This window comes from Salminus brasiliensis, chromosome 16, assembly GCF_030463535.1.
Source record: "Salminus brasiliensis chromosome 16, fSalBra1.hap2, whole genome shotgun sequence".
In the NCBI taxonomy this organism is placed as follows: domain Eukaryota; kingdom Metazoa; phylum Chordata; class Actinopteri; order Characiformes; family Bryconidae; genus Salminus; species Salminus brasiliensis.
In genome coordinates this window covers 31,861,180-31,874,954 of record NC_132893.1, presented here as the reverse complement: position 1 = coordinate 31,874,954, position 13,775 = coordinate 31,861,180, and the positions used below count along the sequence as shown (strand labels likewise).

The 13,775-nt window shown below is 43.2% G+C and overlaps 1 protein-coding gene across 1 annotated transcript; it reads left to right on the top strand.

Moving 5' to 3' along the window:
* The first annotated feature begins 3,887 nt into the window (after positions 1-3,887).
* snx18b (sorting nexin 18b) lies at positions 3,888-12,482 on the top strand. Its single transcript, XM_072659146.1, has 2 exons — positions 3,888-5,535; positions 11,596-12,482. Exons 1-2 carry the CDS (start codon positions 4,116-4,118, stop codon positions 11,835-11,837), a joined length of 1,662 nt encoding a protein of 553 aa, XP_072515247.1. The 5' UTR covers positions 3,888-4,115; the 3' UTR covers positions 11,838-12,482.
* The last annotated feature ends 1,293 nt before the right edge of the window (positions 12,483-13,775 follow it).

The window sequence follows — 13,775 nt, the reverse complement described above, 5'->3', positions numbered from 1 at the left end:
CTTGGTTTAATAAATTGTTCCCTTGGTTTAATAAATCGTTCCCTCGGTTTAATAAATCGTTCCCTCGCTTTAATAAACCGTTCCCTCAGTTTAATAAACCGTTCCCTCGGTTTAATAAATCGTTCCCTCGCTTTAATAAACTGTTCCCTCAGTGTAATAAATCGTTTCCTTGCTTTAATAAACCGTTCCCTCAGTGTAATAAATCGTTTCCTCGCTTTAATAAATCGTTTCCTCGCTTTAATAAACCGTTCCCTCAGTGTAATAAATCGTTTCCTCGCTTTAATAAACCGTTCCCTCGCTTTAATAAACCGTTCCCTCAGTTTAATAAATCGTTCCCTCGCTTTAATAAACCGTTCCCTCAGTTTAATAAACCGTTCCCTCGGTTTAATAAATCGTTCCCTCGCTTTAATAAACTGTTCCCTCAGTGTAATAAATCGTTTCCTCGCTTTAATAAACTGTTTCCTTGCTTTAATAAATCGTTTCCTCGCTTTAATAAACCGTTCCCTCAGTGTAATAAAACGTTTCCTCGCTTTAATAAACTGTTTCCTTGCTTTAATAAATCGTTTCCTTGCTTTAATAAACCGTTCCCTCAGTGTAATAAACCGTTCCCTCAGTGTAATAAATCGTTTCCTTGCTTTAATAAACCGTTCCCTCAGTGTAATAAATCGTTTCCTCGCTTTAATAAACCGTTTCCTTGCTTTAATAAATCGTTTCCTCGCTTTAATAAACCGTTCCCTCAGTGTAATAAATCGTTTCCTCGCTTTAATAAACCGTTCCCTCAGTGTAATAAATCGTTTCCTCGCTTTAATAAACCGTTTCCTTGCTTTAATAAACCGTTCCCTCAGTGTAATAAACCGTTCCCTCGCTTTAATAAACCGTTCCCTCAGTGTAATAAACCGTTCCCTCGCTTTAATAAACCGTTCCCTCAGTGTAATAAATCGTTTCCTCGCTTTAATAAACCGTTCCCTCAGTGTAATAAATCGTTTCCTTGCTTTAATAAATCGTTCCCTCAGTGTAATAAATCGTTTCCTCGCTTTAATAAACCGTTCCCTCAGTGTAATAAATCGTTTCCTCGCTTTAATAAACCGTTTCCTTGCTTTAATAAATCGTTTCCTCGCTTTAATAAACCATTTCCTCAGTTTAATAAACCATTTCCTCAGTGTAATAAACCGTTCCCTTGCTTTAATAAACCGTTTCCTTGCTTTAATAAACCGTTCCCTCAGTGTAATAAATCGTTTCCTCGCTTTAATAAACCGTTCCCTCAGTGTAATAAACCGTTCCCTTGCTTTAATAAACCGTTCCCTCAGTGTAATAAATCGTTTCCTCGCTTTAATAAACCGTTCCCTCAGTGTAATAAATCGTTTCCTCGCTTTAATAAACCGTTCCCTCAGTGTAATAAATCGTTTCCTCGCTTTAATAAACCGTTCCCTCAGTGTAATAAATCGTTTCCTCGCTTTAATAAACCATTTCCTCAGTTTAATAAACCGTTCCCTCAGTGTAATAAATCGTTTCCTCGCTTTAATAAACCGTTCCCTCAGTGTAATAAACCGTTCCCTCGCTTTAATAAACCGTTTCCTTGCTTTAATAAACCGTTCCCTCAGTGTAATAAATCGTTTCCTCGCTTTAATAAACCGTTCCCTCAGTGTAATAAACCGTTCCCTTGCTTTAATAAACCGTTCCCTCAGTGTAATAAACCGTTCCCTCGCTTTAATAAACCGTTCCCTCGCTTTAATAAACCGTTTCCTTGCTTTAATAAACCGTTTCCTTGCTTTAATAAACCATTTCCTCAGTGTAATAAACCGTTCCCTTGCTTTAATAAATCGTTCCCTCGCTTTAATAAATCATTCCCTCAGTGTAATAAACCGTTCCCTTGCTTTAATAAACCGTTCCCTCAGTGTAATAAACCGTTCCCTCGCTTTAATAAACCGTTCCCTCAGTGTAATAAATCCTTCCATGAATTAAATCGTTCACAACTACTGTGTTATGATCTAGCTACCAGTCTGAGCTGAGGACCAAGGTCCTCCCTGCTTTTCTGGGGGTGGGAGGCTTGTCTTTCAAACTGAATACACAGCAGTCTGTATGAAAAGGGACCTTTAAGCTCTAAATGTCCTTTATAGCTGTTAAACGTTCATTAAAACTGCAGATACAGTGTTACAACTCTATTATTATTATTAATAATAAAAACACTACTCTAACACTAAATGTAAAAAATATGAGAAACGTACACAGTCCCTTCCCTGACTCCATACGTAGTCAACCGACCAAGACCTGCATGTTTACTGTGCATCTGAATGGCGATTCTCCATCGGGAAAAATAGTCCAGAACCAGGCCCAATCCAGGGCCTTCTTTTGTCCATACTCTTCTAATGAATGCATTCAACTCCTCCTAAGTTGCACCCACTGCAGACAGAGATGTGCAAATGCTTTTGTTGTGTTGGAGTGACTACTAGAGTCTCTACTGTCCAGAGAAGAGGAGCTGAAGCATTGCTGTGAGGATTTGATTGCATTCAGCAACAAGAGTGTTAGGGTCAGGATGTTGGATGATCACCACCCCACCCAACCTCATCATCCCCAACACATCCCAAAAGTATTGGATGGAGCTCCACCATCATTCCTGAGAACACAGCCCAATTGGGCACCCCAGTCAAGTATCGTAGATTTTTTTTACGTGCACATGACCACCAGTGTGACCACACTTTCATGACCAGTCTGGCTGACCAGCATCTGCAGCATGACCTCACTGGTTGACCAGCCTACACATACAGTGGTTTTGGCACCACAGTCAAGTATCATTGTCTGTAGTGTCTGTACTGTGTTGTGTTGTCTGTCTGCACTTGTACTGTGTTGCACTTGTGTTCTGTATGCACTGTGTCTGTGTTGCACCATAGACCTGGAGGATTTTTAGCTGATGTACCAGCACTACCAACCAACTGGCCAGTACCAGTACCACAGTAATCAGCCTGACTGCAGCCTGCACACAAGCCCCATATATATATATATATATATGGGTAGATGTCCATAGGTACATATATTTATATTCATTTATATATAAATATATGGACCTATGGACAAGGCTGGTCAACCAGTGATGTCATGCTGCATATGCTGGTTGCTGGTCAGCCAGACTGGTCATGAAAGTGTGGTCACACTGGTGGTCATGCTAATTTGCTTGGTCAGTTGGTTGGTTGTTCTGGTAGACCAGCTAAAAATCAACGATTCTTGACTGGGGTGCCCAAACTTTTGCAAACCACTGTATGTGTATGTATATATATATATATATATATATATATATATATATATATATATATATATATATATGGGTAGATAAAGGAAGCAGGGCGCATTTGGGGCTGGTGTGGCTTTGGCTCCACCAGCCTGGACAGCCAGTCCATAGGTCCATATATATATATATATATATATATATATATATATATATATATATATATATATATATATATAAATGAATATAAATATATTAACCTATGGACATCTACCCATATATATATATATATGGGGGGGGGGGGTAGATAAAGGACGCAGGGCGCATTTGGGGCTGGTGTGGCTTTGGCTCCACCAGCCTGGACAGCCAGTCCATAGGTCTATATAGGTCTATATATATATATATATATATATATATATATATATATATATATATATATAAATAATAAAAATATAATATAAATATATGGAATATAAAAAAATATATAATATAAATATATGGACCTATGGACATCTACCCATATATATATATATATGGGGGGGGTGGATAAAGGACGCAGGGCGCATTTGGGGCTGGTGTGCAGGCTGCAGTCAGGCTGATTACTGTGGTACTGGCTCTGGCTCCAGCTCTGGCTCCACCCTCGATTATTCAGGCTTACGGCCATAGACTGCACACAGCGAGAGGAGGCAGGGTAGCGGAGAAAGACCAAACCCCAACTCAGCTCAAAGTCTGCGGCCGAACAACTTTTCCAAACAGCGCAAAAATGCTGCAATAGCCCGTAAAACATCTTCGACCAGGCTGAGTGGACCGTTCCTGAAGTTTCCGAGTAGCGCAGGGTGAGAGGAAGAAAACTTTTCGCCACAGAGCTTCAGACTCCCACGTCTCCAAACTCAGTATGGCGCTCAGGGCGAGAGCTTTATATGACTTTGTCTCTGAAAACCCAGGGGAGATCTCCGTGGTGGAAAACGAGCTCCTGACGCTGTACAGCGAGGACGTTGTCGACGGCTGGCTGGAAGGAACCAACAGCAGGGGTGAGTCAGGACTCTTCCCAGCATCCTATGTGGAGATACTTAGGAGTGACAAAGGACTGCCAGTACAAGGGAATGGAGAGTACCCCTATCAGAAATGTGCTCAACAAGGGGACACATCCACCGAATCAACCCCAACACGGGGTTACCCCAGCTACTCTTACCACTCCACCAGCCAAGGCAGCGACGAAGACTGGGACGACGACTGGGACGACGGTCCGACTGCAGCGGATGAGCCAGGTGGGGCGCCTGGCAAAGGTGGCAGTGCCCTACCATCCTCCTCTTCTACCTATTCGGCCTCGCCTCGGCGCGGAAGCTCCCAGCAGTCCAGGAGCTCGGCCACAGTGGGCAGGAACCTCAACCGCTTCTCCACGTTCGTCAAATCCGGCGGAGAGGCTTTTGTTCTTGGTGAGGCGTCAGGTTTCGTAAGAGAGGAGGACAAAATCTGTGTGGTCATGGGCCAGTTTGGTCCAGAATGGCAGGACAACCCGCGTCCCTTCACGTGCATCATCGATGACCCCACCAAGCAGACCAAGTTCAAAGGGATGAAGAGCTACATGTCCTACGGGCTCACGCCCAGCCACACGCAAAGCCAGGTGAACAGGCGCTACAAGCACTTTGACTGGCTCTACGCCCGGCTGGTGGAAAGGTTCCCCGTCATTTCGGTGCCCCATCTGCCTGAAAAGCAGGCCACAGGCCGGTTTGAGGAGGACTTCATCTCTAAGCGCAGGAAGGGCTTAATATGGTGGATGAACCACATGACCACGCACCCTGTGTTGTCCCGCTGCGACGTTTTCCAGCACTTCCTGACCTGCAGCAGCACCGACGAGAAAGCGTGGAAGCAGGGCAAGCGCAAGGCCGAAAGGGACTGCCTGGTGGGTGCTAACTTCTTCCTCACCATCGTGCCGCCGGCCGTTCCCCTGGACCTGCAGGATGTGGAGAGCAAAGTGGACGGCTTCAAGGCCTTCGCCAAGAAAATGGACGAGAGCCTTGCGCAGGTCAACGTCACTCTAGGCGAGTTTGCCAGGAAGCAAGTGACCGGCTTCAGGAAGGAGTATCAAAGAGTCGGGCAGGCCTTTCAGCTCCTGGGTCAGGCGTTTGAACTGGACCAGCAGGAGTACTCCCTCAAGCTGAACCAGGCGATCGCCTTCACCTCGCAGGCCTACGAGACCGTCGGGGACTACTTCGCGGAACAGCCCCGCCAGGACTTGGAGCCAGTGTCAGATCTTTTAGCCATTTATCAAGGACACCTGGCAAACTTTCCAGACATCGTCCACGTTCAGAAAGGTTTGAGACCTTTTTGGGAAGTTTTCTGCTTGTTTCTGCTGCCGGTCACGTGTTCAAACCTGTGCTGCTCAGTTTAGGTCAAGAGGTCAGCGTGGCAGCTCATTTATTATGCCTGAGTCAGCATTCAACATGTGGTAATACTTATAGTGTTAAAAAGACAGTGCTTATGCATAATTATGCTATAGTTTCTGACATTGTTCTAAACGTATGGTTAATATTTACAATGGCTACTGTTGCCTTTAGCTCTGCAGCATGCTTCTGTCCACTCTTAGAGATAGCAGCATGTTGCACGTCATCAGAAACCACATAAGCAAGTCTGTTTGGGATTACTTCAATGGGAAAAATGAGTCTACGGATTCTAAAATGAATGCATAGTTCAAGCATTTAGATTCCGAGCAATGATTCATTGTAGAGAAACTACTGACTGTGAGTTTCCTTACTTTGGGGGTGAGAGAAACCAGGGGTCACAATTCAGGGGTCACAAATTGCTTTTATTTACTATTCAAAACCACCAGTGAACCTACACAGCCTTCTGAGTTTGATGTGTAGAGCTGATGAAGGTAAAATTGTTATAAGTAATTCAGGGACCTGAATTTGGTACATTAATGTCTTTTAAAAACATGTTTTAGGCATAGCGTCTTCAAAACTAGCATAGCTTGAAGCTCTGCAGATAGCTGATTCCACTGTAACCACCACCACTTTATTTATATTGTAGTTATAAATTGTCAAATTGGTGGAATTCCTCTTTATCAACTAAACACCATGTTAAGAAGGAGATTCAGGCTTCCTCTACTTGCTAACGACATCAGCCTCGCAGTTAGGCCTTTCTATAAAACAAATGGAGCCCAGTTCCAGTCCTAGAGGCTTGCTGAACTCAGGCCCTTCAGAACTGAACTTGTGCTACTATGGTGTAAAGGACTGAAAGGGATCATCGCTCTGTGTCAGAGAGTGGTGTGAAATATATTGAGTAGTAATTTTCCCCAGCAGGAACCCACAGCGACGTAACCAATCTGACATTTGGCTCAATCTCCGTGAGCTAGACCGTAGAGGAAGCTGAAGAGGGCATGTAGGGCCAGCTTGTCCCAGTTGCATGGTTGCAGTACAATTGCTATGATGGCATGTGGCCAGGCCTGGTGTAATTGGGGTTGGAGGGTATGGGGCATTGGAACTGCAAGCTGTCTGAATCGCAGTAATATGACTTTGCATTTACGTACATGCTTTATGGTTGCTATGGTTTATGAACCTCAAAGAAACTGCTAGCCACCACCGCTGAAGGCCTTTAGCAGAGTTCATGTTAAGATACTAAGATAAGGGCTGTGCTGAGATCCACAAACAAATGTAGTAGTTTGACCCTTCTGTGCTGTTATTAGGAACTTTGCCTCCTTCTGCACTGCCAACATCTAACACAGAAGCACCCGGAGAAGGTCCTTTCTCAATTAGCGCATGCTAACAATAGAGAACCTTACATTTCAAGAACCTCGCAACCTCATACACTACAAACGTCTAACTCAAAAGTAAGAGAAGGTGCTATCTCAACAGGCATGCGCTAACCTTTGAGATCTTTGACCTTAGAGAACTTTGCCACCTTTTCCACTACGTACATCTAACACAAAAGCACATGGACAAGCGGCTTTCTCCATGAGTGTTCTCCAACCTTAGAGAACCTCTAATAACATCTAATACAGAAGAACCTGGAGAAGTTGCTTTCACAATGTGTGGTAAAGAACTATGGAGAACCTTAATCGTAAAAAACCATGCCAGCTTGTACACTAGAAAACCTTAGAGAACCTTGGCCTTAGAGAATCTCAATGCCTCATACACTACAAACATCTAACACAGGAGCCCCTGGAGAAGGTGCTTTCACAATGTGTGGTGGAGAACGTTAGAGAACCTTAACCTTAAAGAAACTCCTACCTTGTACACTACATTCATCTAACACAGAAGTACTTAAAGCATGTGCTAACCTTAGAGAACCTTAACCTTGGCCAACCTTGCCCCTTTGTACACGACAAACATCTAACACAGAAGCACCTGGAGAAGGCACTTTCACAATGTGTGGTAGAGAACGTTGTAGAACCTTAACCTTGTACAATATAATCATCTAACATAAAAGTACCGTGGAGAATCTTGCCCTTTTGTACATGACAAACATCTAGCACAGAAGTACCTGGAGAAGGTGATTTTTATAATGTGTGGTAGAGAACTTTTGAGAACCTTAATCTTAAAGAACCTTGTCATTTTGTACACTACAAACATCTAACACAGAAGCCCCTGGAGAAGGTGCGTTCACAATGTGTGTTAGAGAACATTGGAGAACCTTAACTTTAAAGAACCTCGCAACCTCTTACATGACAAACATCTAACATAGAAGTACCTGGAAAAGGTGCTTTCACAATGTGTGTTAAAGAACGTTGGAGAACCTTAACCTTAAAGAACCTTGACTCTTTATACACTACAAACATCTAACACAGAAGCCCCTGGAGAAGGTGCTTCCACAATGTGTGTTAGAGAACTTTGGAGAACCAGAAGTTTGGAGAACGGAGAAGTTTAAAGAACCCCACAACCTCCTACATGACAATATAACATAGTAGTACCTGGAGACTTTCTGACTTGGAGAACCTTGACTTTTTTTCTCAGTGGGCATGAGCTACTCTTAAAGAACCTTTATCTTACTGAACCTTAACCTAAGAGAACCCTTTGTACATGACAAACATCTAAAACAGAAGCCCCTAGAGAAGGTGCGTTCTCAATGTGTATTAGAGAACGTGGGAGAACCTTAAGTTTAAAGAACTCCGCAACCTCCCACATGACAAAGATCTAATATAGAAGTACCTGGAGACTTTCTGACTTGGAGAACCTTGACTTTTTTCTCAGTGGGCATGAGCTACTCTTAAAGGACCTTTACCTTACTGAACCTTAACCTAAGAGAACCTTGCCCCTTTGTACACGACAAACATCTAACAGAGAACATTGGAGAACCTTAACATTTACATTACATTTTTACATTTATGGCATTTAGCAGACGCTCTTATCCAGAGTGACTTACAAAGTGCTTTGCTATTTACCCAAGAAAAACCTCAGCTAGTTAGAATAGACTAATAATTCAAATCCTTAACCTTGTGCACTATAATCATCCAACAAAAAAGTACTTGGAGCATGTTCTAACCTTAGAGAACCTTAACCTTGGAGAACCTTGCCCCTTTGTATGCAACAAACATCTAACACAGCAGCCCCTGAAGAAGGTGCATTCACAATGTGTGTTAGAGAACGTGGGAGAACCTTAAGTTTAAAGAACCTTGCAACCTCCTACATGACAAACATCTAACATAGAAGTACCTGGAAAAGGTGCTTTCACAATGTGTGTTTAAGAACGTTGGAGAACCTTAACCTTAAAGAACCTTGGTTCTTTATACACTACAAACATCTAACACAGAAGCCCCTGGAGAAGGTGCTTTCTCAAATAGCGTGTGTTAACCTTATGGAACCTTAAGTTTAGAGAACCTCGCAACCTCCTACACCCCAAACACCTGGAAAAGGTGATTTCACAAGGTGTGTTAGAGAACGTTGGAGAACCTTAACCTTAAAGAACCTTGGCTCTTTATACACTACAAAAATCTAACACAAAAGCCCCTGGAGAAGGTGCTTTCTCAAATAGCGTGTGTTAACCTTATGGAACCTTAAGTTTAGAGAACCTCGCAACCTCCTACACCCCAAACACCTGGAAAAGGTGATTTCACAAGGTGTGTTAGAGAATGTTGGAGAACTTTAACCTTGTGCACTATAATCTAACACAAAAGTACTTGCCACATGTGCTAACCTTAGAGAACCTTAACCCTGGAGAACCTTGCCCCTTTGTACACTACAGGCATCTCACACAGATACACCTGGAGAAGGTGATTTCTCAATGAGGGTGTGCTAACCGTAGAGATGCCTTGGAGGCTGCAGTTGGAAAGCGTCTTAGCCTGAATTCCAAAGGGAGCCGTAAGCCGTAAATCAGAGCTCACAGAAGGTCTGAGCTGTGCAGGGCAGCAGACTGATTCTGCTGAATGATAGGAAAACAAAGTGTTAGTAAGAACATGCATGACTTTAGCAGACCTTCAACAAGCTTGTTGCTCATACAGGAAGTTCTCTCCCAAATCAATGTGCTTCAGATCAGCTTTCGTGCTCTGGATAATCGACCCCCAGGCCCATATTTAACCAAGCATCTACTACGAGTACGGGTGCGTCACCTAGGATCAGATTTCAGCATCATGTCATAATAAATGATGGAGGTGAGGTAGAGCTGGTCTTAGGTCCATGCTGTTAGTTCTCTTTTTGTATACAGTAATTGAGAGTATACGACCACACGCCTCTTCAGCACCTTATTTCATATCATTTCATACCTTTTGGACTCTTGTCTGTAAGCTCCCACTTCAGTTTCTCCCTTTTATACCTACATTGCTGCCATATCTAACAGCGGTCTCATACACCCCAAAATAGAACCCCGTAGCACTGCACAAGATATGCTGAACCAGACGGTTAGCAATGCATTTACAGTAGTTCTTGCATTAGGTTTAAAAACAGGATAATAAACACAGAGTTTAAGGGATTAAAGGAATGGAACCCGTTTCAACATTCACAGTGGAATTAATGCAAACCTATTTACCCCTTATATTGACCTGATATGTAGCCTTATACTGCAGCTAATGATGCTAATGATGTGTGTGTGTGTGTGCGTACCCGTACTATATATATTATATATTATATAAATTATTATAATATATAATATATATATATGTATGTATATATATATATATATATATATATATATATATATATATATATATATATATATTGAGACCCATATATGTGTGTCTAAATTATTGTACGGCCCTTCTATATTATATATATATGTATATATATATATATATATATATATATATATATATATATATATATATATATTAGGGCTGCACAATATATCATATCCGCATCGTCACAAATGTCACAAAAGGCAAATTAAATTAATATCAAAATATGATAAAATATAAAATATTAACATCAATGATGTTAAATGTATTTTAGTCCCATATTTGATACATACAGTACATTATTATGTTTCTTATTATTATTTTCATTATTATTAATATTTTTATCATATATTATAAGGACATGTATCATTGACTTCTGGAGAAATCTGGTGAAAATACCTGGATTTGATTAATATCATATATTACAGAACAAGTTATTCCAGTGTCAGTTTTTTCCAGACAGACAGACAGATATACTGATTTTTCAATACATCAAAATTCACAGTGAATATGTGCTTTATGTTCATATATGAACATTTCTGTATTAACTTTTATCCACCGATTCTACAGAGCTCTGATTCTACAAGGCTGCTTTCCCCAAAAGCATCATAGGACAAAGTTGCTTCTTCAACAGTCGAGCGAGCTTCCCACTAAACACTCCCTCTACCAGTTTAGATAGTCTTTTGGGAAAGTGGGCCCAGATTGGTTTAATTAAAAGTTAACCAACAGCAAATTCTGTCAAGCCGCCCTTTAACAAAGTTGTAAACGATGAAGTCTATAAAAGCCCAGTCATTTGAGCATGAATGCAGGCCAACATAAGCCCCTCCCCGTGCCGGCCCGCTTTACTCTGAACGGCTGCACCCAGATGCCGCGTTGACATTGGCTTCTCAGAAAGATGCAGATGTGAAAATGAAAGACCAGTGAAAGAGACTCGAGGAACAGTTTTTAGAGTGCTTTTTTAATCCGTATTGAAATGATTTCAACCTTACTGGGTTTTAAGACGAGCAGATTCTTTTGCTGATGCTGGATTACTGCTAAAATATGTGCATTTTATTAATTCTAGTGTTGATCCAGGTGGATTTGGCCCAATTCCCTCATTTCGAAAATAGATCGATTATCACCATCAGTCCACATTTCCCCAATGATTTCATATAGCTCATAAAAGAGGTAAACATCAGACACTAAACGTTTGTTTTGGCTGATCAGCCGTGTTTTAAAAAGCTCCCATGCTCTCTGACCTCTGACCTCCCCTATATCCGTCTCCCACCAGGGGCCCTGACCAAAGCGAAGGAGAGCCAGCGCCACAGCGACGAGAAAGACGGCCCCGCCGGGATCCACGAACGCTGCAACATCATTTCCTGCGCCACGCTGGCCGAGATGCAGCACTTCCACCGAACGCGTGTGCGGGACTTCAAAGGGCAGATGCAGCACTATCTCCAGCAGCAGATCGCCTTCTATCAGAGGATCACGGGCAAGCTGGAGGAGGCCCTGCACATGTACGATCAAGCTTAACCTGAAGGAAAAACAGTATTCTGGATCCGCTCCGAGATGAGGGGCATGCTGATTAAATCTCTAAGTAGGCTCAACAGAACTGACAGCTGAAACAGTTACACAGTGTTTTTTGTTATGGAATTTTTTGAATGGTAGAGTAGTCATTATCCCGTATCTTCAGACCTGGCCGGCTTCCACTGATGAAGACTGATATGGAGAACAATGAGTGAGTCCCTGCATTGAAAAAAAAAGGAAAGACATTGAATCGAATGTGTAGGAATCATTTCCATGTGAGTAAAATACTGTATATCAACACAGTTTGTCTTTCAGTTCATTTACTTTTGGGCACCGGCTGTGATGTAGTACACTTTATTCACATAGAAATGATAGACTGTAAAACTCTACAGTCAGTTTAAAATGATGCAGTAACTGATTACAGCATTGTTTTGGCTGGACCACCGAGCAGGCCGGCCTAGAACAGGGTCATTTCTCTTACTTTACTGGCTGACTTGCTGACTGACTGACGGACAAATGCGCACATGTGCAAGAACTGCCTCTTGTTTTCCTAAAAGAGACATTTTCTGGTACTGGCGGTCTGAGGATGGCATTTAGCCACAGAGCTAACAAGTAAGAGCTAAGGTTGGGTCTCCTAGCTTGAAATATGATTGTACAGGAAAGTGGTGTGAAGACACATTGTGGCATAGTGGCAAGTCCATAGTGATAGCGAGCCTGTCAAAGCAACGTCATTACCGCAGCATTAGCAGCTTGCCAGCCTTGCCCAGTATCATTATTGTGGTGTTAGTGTGCTGGCTGTTAGCATCGCAATCATGGTGTTAGCTTCACTATCATGGTGTTGGCATGAGCAGCTTGCCGGCCTCACCCAGTATCATTATTGTGGTGTTAGTGCACTGGCTGCCAGCCTTGCCCAGCATTGCTATTGTGGTGTTAGTGCGCTGGCTGCCGGCCTTGACCAGCATCACTATTGTGGTGTTAGTGCGCTGGCTGCCGGCCTTGACCAGCATCACTATTGTGGTGTTAGTGCACTGGCTGCCGGCCTTGCCCAGCATCACTATTGTGGTGTTAGTTCACTGGCTGCCAGCCTTACACAGTATCATTATTGTGGTGTTAGTGCACTGGCTGCCGGCCTTACCCAGTATCATTATTGTGGTGTTAGTGCGCTGGCTGCCGGCCTTGCCCAGCATCACTATTGTGGTGTTAGTGCACTGGCTGCCGGCCTTGCCCAGCATCACTATTGTGGTGTTAGTTCACTGGCTGCCAGCCTTACACAGTATCATTATTGTGGTGTTAGTGCACTGGCTGCCGGCCTTACACAGTATCATTATTGTGGTGTTAGTGCACTGGCTGCCAGCCTTACACAGCATCACTATTGTGGTGTTAGTGCACTGGCTGCCAGCCTTACACAGTATCATTATTGTGGTGTTAGTGCACTGGCTGCCAGCCTTGCCCAGCATCACTATTGTGGTCTTAGTGCACTGGCTGCCGGCCTTGCCCAGCATCACTATTGTGGTGTTAGTGCACTGGCTGCCGGCCTTGCCCAGCATCACTATTGTGGTGTTAGTGCACTGGCTGCCGGCCTTACCCAGTATCATTATTGTGGTGTTAGTGCACTGGCTGCCGGCCTTACCCAGCATTGCTATTGTGGTGTTAGTGCACTGGCTGCCGGCCTTACACAGTATCATTATTGTGGTGTTAGTGCACTGGCTGCCGGCCTTGCCCAGCATCACTATTGTGGTGTTAGTGCACTGGCTGCCGGCCTTACCCAGTATCATTATTGTGGTGTTAGTGCACTGGCTGCCAGCCTTGCCCAGCATTGCTATTGTGGTGTTAGTGCGCTGGCTGCCGGCCTTGCCCAGCATCACTATTGTGGTGTTAGTGCACTGGCTGCCGGCCTTGCCCAGCATTGCTATTGTGGTGTTAGTGCGCTGGCTGCCAGCCTTA

Bases quoted from the DNA above. Each gene is read 5' to 3' on its own strand.
- snx18b (XM_072659146.1), top strand. From the start codon at position 4,116: ATGGCGCTCAGGGCGAGAGCTTTATATGACTTTGTCTCTGAAAACCCA. The intron at 5,536-11,595 runs GTTTGAGACCTT...GTCTCCCACCAG, and splicing joins CATCGTCCACGTTCAGAAAG to GGGCCCTGACCAAAGCGAAG.